Source organism: Phoca vitulina, unplaced genomic scaffold (assembly GCF_004348235.1).
Source record: "Phoca vitulina isolate PV1807 unplaced genomic scaffold, GSC_HSeal_1.0 scaffold1, whole genome shotgun sequence".
Taxonomy (NCBI): domain Eukaryota; kingdom Metazoa; phylum Chordata; class Mammalia; order Carnivora; family Phocidae; genus Phoca; species Phoca vitulina.
Window position 1 is genome coordinate 97,058,027 of NW_022589704.1, and position 14,941 is coordinate 97,072,967.

Below are 14,941 nucleotides of genomic sequence, written 5' to 3' on the forward strand. Positions count from 1 at the left end.
AGTAATTGAAAACCCAAAACAACACATCAAAACTAAATAAAAATAGATGCTAAATTTTTAATGAAGTATATGATTAAATATTAAATGACTAACATAGAAGTTCAGAAAAGAGATTGAGTGAGGACTGTAGAAGTGTTGGGAACTTAACAGTGCTTAGAAAAAGACATAGAATCTGGACAGGACCTGGGCAGTGGGTATCATAAGCAAAATAGAGTGAGGGTGATATATATGTGAACAAATGTACACAACAGATGATCTGGACTATTTTATAGGGAGTCAGGTGATAATAACTATGTAAATATATGTTGAAGCCAGGTAGTGAATAACCTGAGTGCCCGTCTTTCATTTTATACTTTATTAATAGCGAGCCATGAGTCTTTTTGGTGCATATGACAAAATACAAAGTGTTGTTTAGAATGTATTAGGCTGTGTGATTAGAATAAACTGGAGGCTTACAGAACATGTGAAAAATTAAAACAATCTTCCAAGTGAAAGGTTGTAAAGAACAATATTAATATAGGAGGTGAAGAGATAATATATATGGAACTTTGAGGGAGGGTATAGCCATAAATATAAGGAGTATAGTTTTAGTCTACTGACTTTTATGTATCTGCAAGACATCTATGTGATCAAGCATAGAACTGAAAATACAAAACTGGCATCTGGGTAGGGTCAGAACCTGAACTGAAAGTTTAAGAATCAATATAGGAAGGTCTGAGTAGAAAGGATCACACAGAGGATAGCAATTGAAAAGTAAATAAATAAAGCTCAGAGCTGAACTTGGAAGGATATCTCTGCTTAGTATGTAAGGAAGCAGGTTAGGATGTACAGACATTTTTGAGGGAATAATTCCAGGGCAAAGCAATGGTTCAGAGTCAAGAAAGATGATTTTGAAATCCTTGTGTTCATCATCATTATCTCACACTGCAAAATCAAGTGAGGTAGGGAGTGGGCTTGGAGGAAGAGCACATTGGACTTGGTTATTGCAGGTCAGTGGTAATGTTGGAAGTTTGCAAGTTTAGCAGAGTGAGGACAGAAGCTCACTGCAGGGAGATATGATGAAGAGCATGTAAGACACACAGAATGACACAGAAACCTTGGGTAGAAAGTTTATTGAGGCTTACTGTGAAAAGAAACAAAAAAACCTGGGGGAGAGCAAAAGAGCTGAATGGAGGTGATTATCATCAGCATTAGCATCATCATTATACTATTTTATTATAGAAAATAAATATATATGCTCTAAAAAGCACAAGTAGCTGGCAAGAGGTACCAGAAATCAAAGATATTTAAGAGTTCAGAGCATAGTGATTTGGCAACAAAACAGCTTTTTGCTTTGCAAAGGAGAAAGATTACCTCATTCTAGAAGTCTGGATAAAAAAGAAAAAGTATAGGGTGAGATTTTGAGGTAGACAGGACAGTGACGCCATTTCTGACGTCCTTGGTTTTCACAGGTAAATACATGGAGCTTGGGGCTCTTTAAAAAGTGAGGATAGCGTTGCATAGTTGTGAGCAGTGTTTCAGGAGAGATGAATGAGGGCCTGCTGTGTTTCAAAGATGACTAGCTCAGTACTCCAGACTTGCCCTTTGATATGTTTAACTAAAGATTAAATCTTAACTTGATACTTAATAAATTCTCTCAAAAGGCATTTCAGTTTTTTTCTGTGACAATCATTTCACTATTTTGTTTCACTGTTTTTAAATTTTTTTCAGTTAATTGGGAGTTAAAAATATTTCAGATGCTGTGGAGTTTTTATTTTAGATATCAAAAGCAGATTTTTTTTAAAACAGATTTTTTAAAACAAAGGTCATAGTTGAAGGGCGCCTGGGTGGCTCAGTTGGTTAAGCCGCTGCCTTCCGCTCAGGTCATGATCCCAGGGTCCTGGGATCGAGCCCCACATCAGGCTCCCTGCTTGACGGGAGGCCTGCTTCTCCCTCTCCTGCTCCCCCTGCTTGTGTTACCTCTCTCGCTGTGTCTCTCTCTGTCAAATAAATAAATAAAATCTTTAAAAAAAAAAAAGGTCATAGTTGAATTAACATTCCCAAATAATTGATTTGTTATGCTTTTTTTCCAATTTTTGAAAATTCTCTTTATAGATAGATGATAGGTTTTGTTTTGAAATATTCAGAGCAAATTATCATGTCAAAATTAAATGCATATTTACATGATCAATCATAACATCAACAGAAAAACAAAGTGCCTTTACATTGATGTACATGGAAGGTGAATTTTGTCTGCTGTTAACCCTAAGTATAACCTATTAACCAGAGCTGAGTTTATTACCTATTGCAGTTATGGAGGACAACATTTTGACAGTCTTAGAATATCCAGAAACAGGAGCTAGTTGGGTGGGTGTGGGGAGGTTAGTGTAGGGCTAGGGATCTGGGCTTGAGTGGGTCTTTCAATGTGAGAAGCAGCTTAGAGTTGGGCATATTTTGTGATATAGTATCTTAAGATTGGTGGACAAAGAGGCAGGCATCTTGAAGTTAGTATTAAGTAAACAGGTGTTTGATAATTAAGAAATTTGCTCAGTTTCAAGAGCTTCTCATTCAGATAAATTAATTTTCATGGAGTTCCTGAAGAAAGTTGTTTGTATGCTTTTACATTTATTTTCGTGGGCAAGAACATGTAGTAACTCAAAATAAAATCTTATACATGTAGGCTGCTTTGGTTCTTGGTCCTGACATTTGGGGTGGATATGGAGGCCTCAGTTTTTAATTTCATTAGCAAATTGAGAACTGAACTGTTCTGTGAAGTGCTTTACTACCTGCTTTGTGTGGAAGAGGTAGAAAATAAAGGGTTGCATTTATCTGAATGATCTTAACCTAAAACATACTACTATGTTTTCCCTTTCTTTAGATACATTAAGGAAAAGGGGAATAGGCAGAAATGACAGTAATAATAATCATCTAGGGAGACAACACTAAAAATATATTCTCGGAGCTCAGGATGGAGAGGCTAGATGGTGATTCTGTCTTGTCACACCTTTTCATTTTTAAAAAAACTGACTGAATCAAATATGTGTTCAGGATAATTGACTCTTAACTTTCAATGAGCTGAAAAGGAAGAAAGATTATTTAATCAAAGTACTGTGTAGACATGCATAATACTGTGTTTTAAGAATATTTCAAGTAACACTTACCTTAATCTTCCTGTGTTAATGCACTCTACTCATTGCTCTTATTCACTCGTATTTCATTACTTAATATTAAGCAAAATATGACATGACAATTTTGAAATCTAGTTCCAGAAAATAATTTATTAATGCAATAACAGGAGTATCAAAATGGGAGATTCCACTAGTGATTATAAATCAAACATTAAAGTAGGATAAATATGAGACCCAGAGGACCACATTTTAAAGACCAGGAAAAAAATTAAACAGAATTAATAAAGGCAGATATTAGATGCTTTTAAAATAATTCATGCAGAAATCTGTATTAAATTTTAAGCTAGGGAGTTACACTTCATTTAAAAAAGTTTCTCCTTCTAATTCAACATTGAGAGTCTAATAGGAAAATTTACAAGTGTGCAGATCTAAAGGTATTTATAAATCTCAAATCTCTATAGATTTTTTCAAGTCTAAAATAATTATTCAGCAGAATTTACTTTTAAAATATTAAATTTAGTTTTTATCTTCTCAAACAAGCTTCACTTCCTTATACTTTGGTTCTAAGGGGAACAAAAGTTAATTTTCCTTTTTCTACACCTCATACAGTCCATCACTGGCTTAGGATTTTCTCTTACTGTGAGACTGGGGGGCCATATGTCACTCATCCTTTCCATTGAAGATGAACCATCATTCATACTACAGTTGCTCTCTGATCTCTTCTTCCCTAAGCCCACAGACTTCATCCCTGTATAGAATTCTGTTGTGTGCTTGCCTCCTAGAAGAAGACCCACTCACTGATGGCTTTTGGTTTTATTTATCTTCACTGTGCAGTAGAAGGGGGAAAGTCCTTTTTCTCTTAATTTCTAGTGAAAATATTATAAGGATGACTTGTTAAGACATGCTCTTTGGCTCTTCTTGCTTATCAATGATGGCAGTTCCCATCAATATCACAAAGTGGTCCAGAATTGAGAATGTCAAGAAGAATAACAGAGGTGTTGATTGAGGTTGCACTCTTTGTTGAAGCAGCATTGAGAGCAGGAAGACAGAAGACCAGAATTAGCTGGCAAAACCAAATGAATAACACAGGCGACCAGTGTTGCTGTTGAGCTATGACCATAAATACAGGATAGAAAAGAAAGGGAAGAGAGGAAAGGAATATAAATCAAAGCAAATATTTATTATTTGTGTAGAGCTGTTATTTGTTCTACATCACTAGAATAGACAACAGGTAAAGTTAATGATAGTAGAACCCAGTTTATTTATAGCTGATGAAAGTTCAGAAGGTGATACAAGGCCTTATTTTAAATATCACATAGGATTATCTTTCTGCCCATACAGTCTGCTTCAGATAATAACTTGAAAATCTATCTTTGTCTCTTTTCCTCCTTTCTTAATACACCATTTTCCCCCTGATCCAACATGTCAATGTCCCTATTGAGCTCAAGAACTACTGGCCTCCTGTGCTATCCTTGTAGCATTTTTGCTAGTATTGATCGCTTCTCATCATATAATTTCTAGGTATAGCTTTTTGTAATATTGAAATAACTAGAGAACAAGTCAGAAAATCTTGTTCTATGTGAAGTGTCAGACATCTCCATAAAATCTTCATAACCCACTATGCAGTACTTGTTCACGCTTATGCAACTGAAGACATTTGGGTTCTGAGAAATTGTGTCTTGTGTAACTTCATTTACTGAGGATAGTGGACCCAAACTGCTTCAATATTGCCTTTCTTCTAAGAATGGGCAGAGGGTTAGCAAGGTGCAATATCATGTAAAGGGTTAGAATTGATTAAAACTGGAAAGAAGATTATCATTAAAAAAAAACATTCAAGTCTGCTTTTATTTGGGTAACTTCCCTTTAACACACAACCACATACACATACATGTATGTGTAATATAATATATATATGTACATTACACATGTGGAATATATAATACATATACATATATATGTGTGTAATTTATACATATATATGTATAATATAATATATATAGTGTAATATATATTATATATTGTTCAACTCCTTTGACCAAGAAGCAAGTGATTTTCTTTAAGTTAGAAGATAAAAATTCATGACTACTTAGTGTTCCAGCCAGTGTAATTCTTTATATTGGCATTACTACATTGGCATTACATTATTTATATTGTATTTATAAATAATTGAATTTATTTTTCTTCAGACAGGACATATCTCTCTTCTACCCAAAAACAATAACTACTTCCTATCATTGGATACACTTATATTTCTTTCATTTTGTTATTATTCAGCTTGAAAATACTTAGATCCTTTTAGATCCGTATTATTCATTTTAAAAAGGATCATTATATTTAATTAGATTATTTAGATGATTTCCAACTCTTAGTCATCAAAGAAGTATCAAACTTTACACATACCATCTATGTACATTCAGTGGAGTAGAAATAAAGTAACATACTTTTCAGCAAAGATTGGGATATTTCTTTTATATTCATTTAGGAAAAACAACATTGAATCTACCATGAATATTTAGCTTGTTTAATATTTTCTCTAAGTTAGATGAATGTGAAAATGAATATATATTTATATTTAACTCCTGGCAGTTTTCCCTTGTGTTGATACTTTCAATCTGAGGAATTATTCTTTTTTTTTAAGATTTTATTTATTTGAGAGAAAGAGAGAGAGTGAACATGAGCAGGGCAGGGGCAGAGGGAAAGGGAGAAGCAGACTCCCTGCTGAACAGGGAGCCCTACCCAGGGTTGGATCCGGGGATCCTGAGATCATGACCTGAGCCAAAGTCAGATGCTTCACCAACTGAACCACCCAGGCATCTGTGAGGTATTCTTAAGCTGATTTAATTTGCTGACAAATGTGGCTGAATTGAACTGAAATGAAGACATCAAAAAATAAATAAAATGAAGACATCATTTTCCTAAAGTTGACAAAGATGATACAGGGGCATGCTAGCAGTCAGAGATTTTGATCTGTGATCACACAGGCCAGATAAAATATCAGGGACAAAATTCCCAAAGCTAAGGAGAAAGGGTGGATAGGAATTGAGTAAGAAAGGAGACAGGAAAAGTCTTCATGAGGGTGGTCTGGTAGGAGTAGCTTAGAATTGTGTGGCTTTACGGTAAACCGGCAGCCCTTATTGTCCCTTTAACTGGATCATGCATCAGTAACAGTAACATGGAAACTGGAGGCACTTTGTCCCTTCTTTCCATCTCAGAATGGGCAGCAGATTTTCCATATTTTAATTAATTTTCAGTTGTTAAACCAGAAACCTGAATGGCCCCTTTCACTAACCCTGTTTTCACCGCACAATAGACCATGTGCTAGTCAGGCTTCCTGATCACTAAAGAAGATTAATGTGAGCCAAGTACAAAAATTTGCTCAGGTTATTAAAGGCTAACAGTGATTGTTCTAATGTGTCTGCTTATTATGCACATTTTCTCCTCTACAGTTTATTATATTACCTAGTCAATGTGTTTGTCAATTGTTAATATCTTTGTTGTTGCAGATACAGATGTGGTGTATAAAAGCGAGAATGGACATGTCATTAAACTGAATATAGAAACAAATGCCACCACATTATTATTGGAAAACACAACTTTTGTAAGTAATGAAAAATTAATTACTTTATGCATTTCAGTATTGTTTAGAATGCTCTCTAGGTGCACATAACTTTTTTCTTCTTCAGCTCCAGCACCTGCAAAACATTTCAGGTAAAAAGTTAGGGCTTGGCATATCATTAGAATCAGTACATCGATTAAAAGGAAATGCCCGTGTGCCCATCTGCTTCATGTCTCCCCATTTATCTTCATGTCTCCCCTTTTTAGTCAATGAGTAAATGTTTCCAAGAATAAAATTTCCCTAGAATCAATGTTTCTTCCAATATTTCCTATGTAAGATCACTCATACGGATGTGAAGATTAAAAAAAAAAAATCTAACACAAGTTATCACAACCTTTTTCTCCCTCTTTACTTTTCATTCTTTCTGACTTCTAATTTTGTTGTAGTTTTCTGGATCAAGCAGAAGGCAGACTTTCTAAAACTGGCTTTCTGCTGGGGCTGATGTGTTTTACTTTTATAATTTAGGCTTCTACCATTTTCATTTTACTTCTCCAGAGTCACTGGTTAGCCTGACAGTGTTTAACCAACTGAGCCACCCAGGCGCCCAGCCTGACAGTGTTTAAATAACAGAATGTATTTATGTTGCTCTTACAAAAAAATGTGAATTTTGTCTTTCTTGTAAATTCAGTCTTCTTAAGGTGGATTTACCTATGATTACCTACAGAGTGAGTGTTAATGAATTAACTTTTGCAGAAATTCAAAATTTAGCTGTCAAACACCACTGAAAAACAGTGTGTAGTTATTCACTCATGGTTTTATATAATCAAAAGTTCAATATATTGCCTATTAAATGACCTCATAGGATACAAAGAAAATATACTCCAAGGCCTCAGAGGATTTTCCATGCAAATTAAATCAGTGAGCACAAATCATCAACTCCCTTTTTTTTTTTTTTCTTATTTCTACTTGTACATTTGGAATAGACATCTAGACTTCATGTTTTTTATAGGATGGCCAGGTGAAAGATATGGACTGGACCCTTCTGTTGTTTAGTGTTTTTATATATTAAGAAAATATGGTCATTGAAATCAGGAAGTGCTTATATAGTTATGCATCTATTAGGCTAAATTAAACCAAACAGCTGATGTACTTTAGTAATTAGAGCAACAAGTAACAGAATAAAGACATTTTTGTTTTTAAACTAATTGGTTAATTCACAGATATCAGAGAAACAGCTACTCGGAATGCAACTCTTTATAGTCCTTGTGGAATGCTGAGGATAGAACCCAGATTGCTCACTTTGTAAAAATATGGATTTCCTTGGGGCAGATAATACTAACCCTAATGAAAAAGTTTAATAAATGTTTAGAGCAGTGTCTGTTATTTCTTAATTGGATGGTCCTCTGGGGTACTAGAGAAAAGGCTAAGGAATCATCAAGGTATGTTAAAATGAATGGGAAAAAAAAAAAACCCTCAGTAGGACAGAAGGCAGAAAGCAGGAGTTGGTAATGAGGAGAGGGTATACTGAAGATTTGCTGATTAAAGTCAATATGAATTGATTTTCAATAAAATTAGTTTTGGGGGAAAAAACTAAATATCTTATTTTTTTTTTTTTTATCACACAGTATCATTTTTGAGGGGGAGTATAGGCCTTCAGTGGCCAAGCATTTAAGTTAGGGATAGACACTCAGTACATGAATATTCAGTTATGTGATAATTCCTTATTGATCATTCCCTTTATACAGGTTAATGAGGTCTTTACCTCTTTAGGTGGACCAAATCTATGGTCATAGATTATGTATTTTTTTTCAGCATTTGGTCCTTACTTCCTTAGCCTCTATGATACATCAAAAAATAAACAAAAATAAATAAAATCTTGTGGCTTTACTACATTATCCCAGTTCTTTTGTTGGTCCCTCACACCACCCCCAGCTCACCTCATTGTAGTTTCTCCATGTACTGATTAATACCATTTTATCTTTGTGCGTGTGTGCTTAATCTTTTTAAATCCTTTTGAGGTCTATTTCTACTCTCTTTTATGTAGGCAGTGACTCTTAATTACCAGAGTCATATTTAGTAAATATTCTAATTTACTGATCTTCTAAGATTCATAGGCTCCCTAAAGACATTTATCTCACAACACAGATAATTAAGCAATTTCTAAGTCCTAGAGGTGTCAGAATTCAGTGGGGGGGGGGGGGGGTGCACGGATAAGGGATTGGAGTATGGCATATATTTGCAACCAGTTAACTCAAAACTGTAAAAAATAAAAAAATACAAATACCATGATTCCACATCTCTTCAGAGGAACTCATTTAATCATTTCCTCCCCACTCCAAGATAGCATTATTAAATGTAGTCGTCTTTTCAAAGCTCATGCTAGGCTAAAGTCTGGGTTTACTTTCTCTCAAAGGCCATTCTGTTGGAAAAAAATCTCTTACTAGAGCATAAGAATTTTATTCGTACTGCAGATTTTTCATTGAGCAATTATCAGTATTTTAATTAGAATCATAATTGGCTAAGATCACTATAAAAGCTTTGTAATAAAAGTGCCAAGTCAATTAAGAAAATAAACATATTATTGATAGAAAGTGGTAATATAATAGCCTATTATTTAGTAGGACATATTTTTCTAAAATGTGACAGTCAGTTTATTTTAAAAATTAAGATAACACCACATTGTCATTTCCCTCTTAAAAACATTTTAAATATGAGTAGTGGGTACTTTTAGCTATGTAATCATGGTTAGCAGACTCCATGAGTAACAATAATGTTGGACATGGCTGTCAAAAATAAAACAAAAGTAAATCATTTTCCTGAAATAATTGTCTTAAGGCTTCTTTTGGATTCAAGATAGGTGGATTTCTAATGAAGGAGGAAATTAAAGGATATATAACTTTTTGAAGAAGAGTTATGCAAAAGAAGTGCTTTAGCCCCAAAACTGTTCTTCATCATTTTTAAGTGTTTGAAAATGTTATCTCTTAAAGCCAGAACTATTTCAAACAAAACCTCATTCACAGTGACATAATGAGGAAATGTTTCATAAGTATTAGCTATATGTACTCTTTCTGCTGTCAGTAAATTGAATATCACCAGTGGTCTTAGCAGAAAACACCAGCAGCCATAAACAGTTCTATCAAATCACTTTTTGAAATTAGGAGGGAATTGGAAACGGGTCTAATGCACTTATATGGAAATGGGTAACTGATGTATAAGACTCTCACGTCTTTTTGACTCTGAAAATCTGCAGAGCTTTTAAAAACATGCTATAAAAATAGCCCAAAACAGAGGAAAGAAATTCATATTTGGCAGCAGAATGATTCCAAGGAAAATGTTAGCTACACATTTTGGGGGTCCAACTGTCTTTTTATAGTCCATTCCAAGATAGTAGGTTTGATTAGAACCAGGGAATATTTATTGACTTAGGCATAGAGATAGCATCCATTGGCTTGCATGCCATCATAATATTTGTATTTGTTTATTTTTAATTTGTTCTGCCATTGGGTATATCCATTGGCTTGCATGCCATCATAATATTTGTATTTGTTTATTTTTAATTTGTTCTGCCATTGGGTATGTGGGGGTGGAGGGAATAGATCCAACTCTATTTTACCACCACAAAATCAAGGAACTTATTTTCTGATTCATGTTTAAGGAAGTAAGTGCCCTATGGAAAAAAATTCTGTGGTGCCAGTAAATACTTACTGGATAAAGGCACCCAAAATTTCACGTCTTAAAATTTGAAATAAAGGTAAGCCCTTGGTGATGAGCCCTCAGTGTTGTATATAAGATGAATCACTAAATTCTATACCTGAAACTAATATTACACTATATGTTAACTAACTGGAATTTACATAAAAACTTGGAAAAAAATTGAACTACAGAAAGGTTATTAGAAAGTTCTGACTGGCCAAATGGTTTTACACATTGGCTGCAATCATAGAGAATTTGTTGTTGTTGTTTTTAAAGATCTGACTTTGGCAGTATGTGTCGGCATCCTAGTAGTGAATGGTATCAGTAGTGTAGCTAATACTGATTGGTCAATGAAGTCACAGGAACCGCACACCTACACAGTTGCCGTGTACACAATACAGTTATCTTTCTTTAGACCAGTGGTTCTCATTTGGGGTAATTTTATCAGGAGACAATTGGCAACTCTGAAGACATTCTTGGTTGTTATGGCTGGAAGTGGGGAGTGTACCATGGGAATCTAGTGAATAGAGGTCAGAGATGCTGTTAAACATTCTACAATGCTCAAGACAGCTCCTTACAACAACAACAAAGTTATCTAGCTGAAAATGTCAGTAGTGCCAAATTTGCAAGATCCAGGTCGAGGCAGGGATACCAGGGAAACCATGAGATGATTCAAAGGTAGATTTTTCAAGGTGAGATCAAAGCAGTGGTTCTTTTTGTCAGAGATTTTTTTTATTTTATTATGTTATGTTAATCACCATACATTACATCATTAGTTTTTGATGTAGTGTTCCATGATTCATTGTTTGCGTATAACACCCAGTGCTCCATTCAGTATGTAATCTGAGGCTTCCAGCTTCATTTTCTTGAGACATGTTTCTTCTTTTTTATGGACCAGTCTGTGAAGAAGACCAGCGGGCATGAATATAATCACTTGGCCTTGGATTCCTCTTCTGTGGATAGTGCAGAGTACAAGCTAAAAGTATGACCCCAGTTTTCTTATAGTTTTCTGGGGGTACTTCTAATTGAGATATTTTGTTGTTGTTGTTCAGGCAAGTTGGTATCAGTTACTGGCTATTGTCAATTCCTTTGACCAAGAAACAAGTAATTTTCTCTAAGTTAGAAGATAAAAACTGATGACTATTTAGTGTTCCAGTCAGTGTAATTCTTTACATTGGCATTACTACATTGGCATTATATTATTTATATTGTGTTTATAAATTTATATTGTGTTTATAAATAATTGAATTTATTTGTCTTCAGACTGGACATATCTCTCTTCTACCCCAAAGCAGTAACTACTCCCTATCATTGGATACATTCATGTTTCTTTCATTTTTTTAGTATTCAGCTTTGAAAATATTTAGATCCTTTTATACACATATTATTCATTTTAAAAAGGATCATTATATTTAATTAGATTATTTAGATAATTTCCATCTCTTAGTCCTCAAAGAAGCATCAAACTTTACACATACCATCTATGTACATTCAAGTGAATAGAAATAACAATATTTTTCAGCAAAGATTGGAATATTTCTTTTATATTCACTTGAAAGAGAACATTGAACCTACTATGTATATTTAGCTTGTTTAAAATTTTCTTTAAGTTGGATGAATTTGAAAATGATTTCCTGCATAGTTTTAAAAGTGATGGTTGTCAAAACAGGAAAATCAGAAAGAAAAATTTTTATCCTTACCCTGGAAGTCTCCTCAAGGACAAATTTAAAATGTGAGAACATATATTCTTGTCTCCATATGTTTGCGAGTATGACATGATTACTCTAAAATTCCATACAGTTATTCATACAGTTCCCCATAGGTGAGAAAGACTCTAAGAGAGACCACTCCATTTTCTATTTCACCCTTAATTAGCACTGTGAATGATCCAGGAAACAGATGCTACAAACACATTTATTCACTGGGATGAAGTATCTTGGATGGTATAATCATTTTTGCCCTGAGTAGCGTTAATTGTTACTAATAAAAAGTATCAACAGCTCTATTAATTGTTATGAAGATTCTTAAATGTCATCCTTGACAGGAACCAAATTTTTCTAAATAATATATCTAAAAATCTTCTTTGTATGGAGTAAAATACCACTTCTTATTAAACATCACTTATTTAACCCTTTGAAAAAGAGCTTATTTCAACTATATCCTCTTAAATATGTGCAATAAAATTATTACAAATCCAGTATTTACTTCTGTAAAGATTCTTATTTAGAATCCCTGGGACTGGGGTGTAAATTGTTTTGATGTGTGTCAGGTAGGATGAGAATATAGCTGGCAGCCAGATTTATTGCAATTAATTACAATTATTTTGGAATTCAGCTTCCTGAGAAGTCAGTGCTCTGAATTGTATCTGAGACCAATCAGTCTGTTTTGAGTATTTCGAGGCTCTGGTTATATGCCCTTGGCCATCTGATGAATATTTCTGCCTTTCATTTTCTTTCAGAAGAATTTTATATTTGGCTACATCCCAGTCATGGAAAGCCAATTAGACTTTTTTTTTTTTTTTTAAAGATTTTATTTATTTATTTGACAGAGAGAGAGAGCGAGAGCAGGAACACAAGCAGGGGGAGTGGGAGAGGGAGAAGCAGGCTTCCTGCCGAGAAGGGAGCCCGATGTAGGACTCGATCCCAGGACCCTGGGATCATGACCTGAGCCGAAGGCAGACGCTTAACGACTGAGCCACCCAGGCGCCCCGCCAATTAGACATTTTTAAAAATACTAATAATGAAATACCCCATTCTTCTATTAATTCATGGTGGAATTTGAGCAAGAAAAATGCATTTTAAGAGACCTTTGAAGGTTTTCAAGTTGATAATACTGGGATTTTCTTCCTTTTCTTTGTCTTTTTTTTTTTTTTTTTTTTTTGAGTTTCAGAAACTTTGGCCTGTGTACTTTGTTAATGGAGAACTATGCATTAAGCAGAACTTTGTAACTAACCATTTATAGTAAAGAGTACAGATATTTTCATAGTACACTGTGAATATAGTAAATTAGTATTTTGGTTTGTTTATGGAACATAATGTAGGGCATTCAGCATTCAGCAAACATTAAATGATAATGGCAGCCTATTACAGAGCTAGAAAGCATTCTCCCTGTCTTCCACTTTGGTTTCAATAAAAAGAAACTGAGACCCAAAGAAATAAAGTGACTTGCTTGATGCTTCTAGTAGAGTCTTAAGACTAGAATACAAATTCCTTGACTCTTAGTCTAACGTTGCTCTCATATACCTAGGTGAGTTTTTCATTCAAAATCCCTTTTAAGAAAATGTAAAATAAATTAAAATTCCTTAATATCTTTGTATAAGGAGTTTTTATTCTTATTTTTCATTTTTTTATTGTTAGTCACCATACAATCATTTATTACTTAAAACTTTTATAAAAGATACTTGAATTAAAGAAATATATATGTTTATATGTGTATGTGAGAATACACACACACACACACACACACACACACACGTATTTCTTTTACCATCAGCTAAATCAGGAAGAAAGCAGTAGACATTGAATGGAAAAGCACTGGACACTGAATGGAAAAGAAAAAATAAATAAAAGGGAAAATATGATTTAAATGGTTTTATTTGCCTTAGCTTGGCTGAAGTCACCATATTTGTTTTTGGTGTATTTTGGATTTTCAATGACTATCTCCTATGTCATCATTCTTTCCTTGCAATTATTTTCAATTCTTTTGGAAATGCTGCCTATTGAGAAACAACCTTATCTGTATTACACACACACACACACACACACACACACACACACCACCACCACCACCACCATCAAGCCACTCACCACCCTGCTTTTCTTCTCTTTTATCCTTTGATGGATATGTCTGAAAAAAATCTAGTCTACATTTGAGATTCTTCCTTCTCTTAAAAGCTTACAGAGATTTTTCTCCCTCTCTGTTTTTATAATATTGCTGCATCATTGTTAAAATGACTCATCATATCTTAGTTTATTAATTCACTTGCCAACAAATTATTGAGCCCCTGCTATGTATCAGATAAGATTCCAGGTTCTGGGGATACATGTTGAACAAGGCAGCCTTGTTATACGAGCAATTGCAGCTGGTATTAAGTCCTTGAAAAAAAAAAAAAAAAGTAGCATGGAGTGAAGGTTAGAAAAGGATCAGGTGTCCAGGAAAGGTCCACTGTGGAGGCAACATTCCAAGGTTAGGGTGAAGAGTTTTGTAGGCTCAAAAAAGAATAATTACAAAGAACCTTGGGTGGGACCTGTATAGATCTATTTTAAGAATAGAAAATACATAAGTAATGGAGAATGTAAAGAATGGTACTGGATGAACCCAGTGAAATAATTATGAGAAAAATTATGTTGTTTTATAGGCCAAGGTTTTGTTTTATAAGCAATAGGTATACTTTAAAGAAAGTGGTGATATCTGAGTCACATTTTAAAAGAACACTCTGCTATGTGAGGAATATATTCTAGGGATATTAAAGTAGAAATTGTAAGACCACTTTGATGGCTACAGCAATGGTATTTCTCTCATTGAGAAGATTCAGGGCTTGAACTAGAATGGACTAACAGAAAAGATGCAAAGTAGGTGGATCAAG

The 14,941-nt window shown here is 34.2% G+C and overlaps 1 protein-coding gene across 9 annotated transcripts in view; it reads left to right on the forward strand.

The window, feature by feature from the left end:
• DPP10 (dipeptidyl peptidase like 10) overlaps positions 1 to 14,941 on the forward strand; it is a 1,381,541-nt gene that overhangs the window by 1,044,136 nt on the left and 322,464 nt on the right. For all 9 annotated transcript variants that reach the window (XM_032399013.1, XM_032398270.1, XM_032397511.1 and 6 more), the window contains one exon: positions 6,611 to 6,705. In XM_032399013.1, the coding sequence (XP_032254904.1) occupies positions 6,611 to 6,705 (95 nt within the window). The remainder of the gene's footprint in view (positions 1 to 6,610; positions 6,706 to 14,941) is intronic.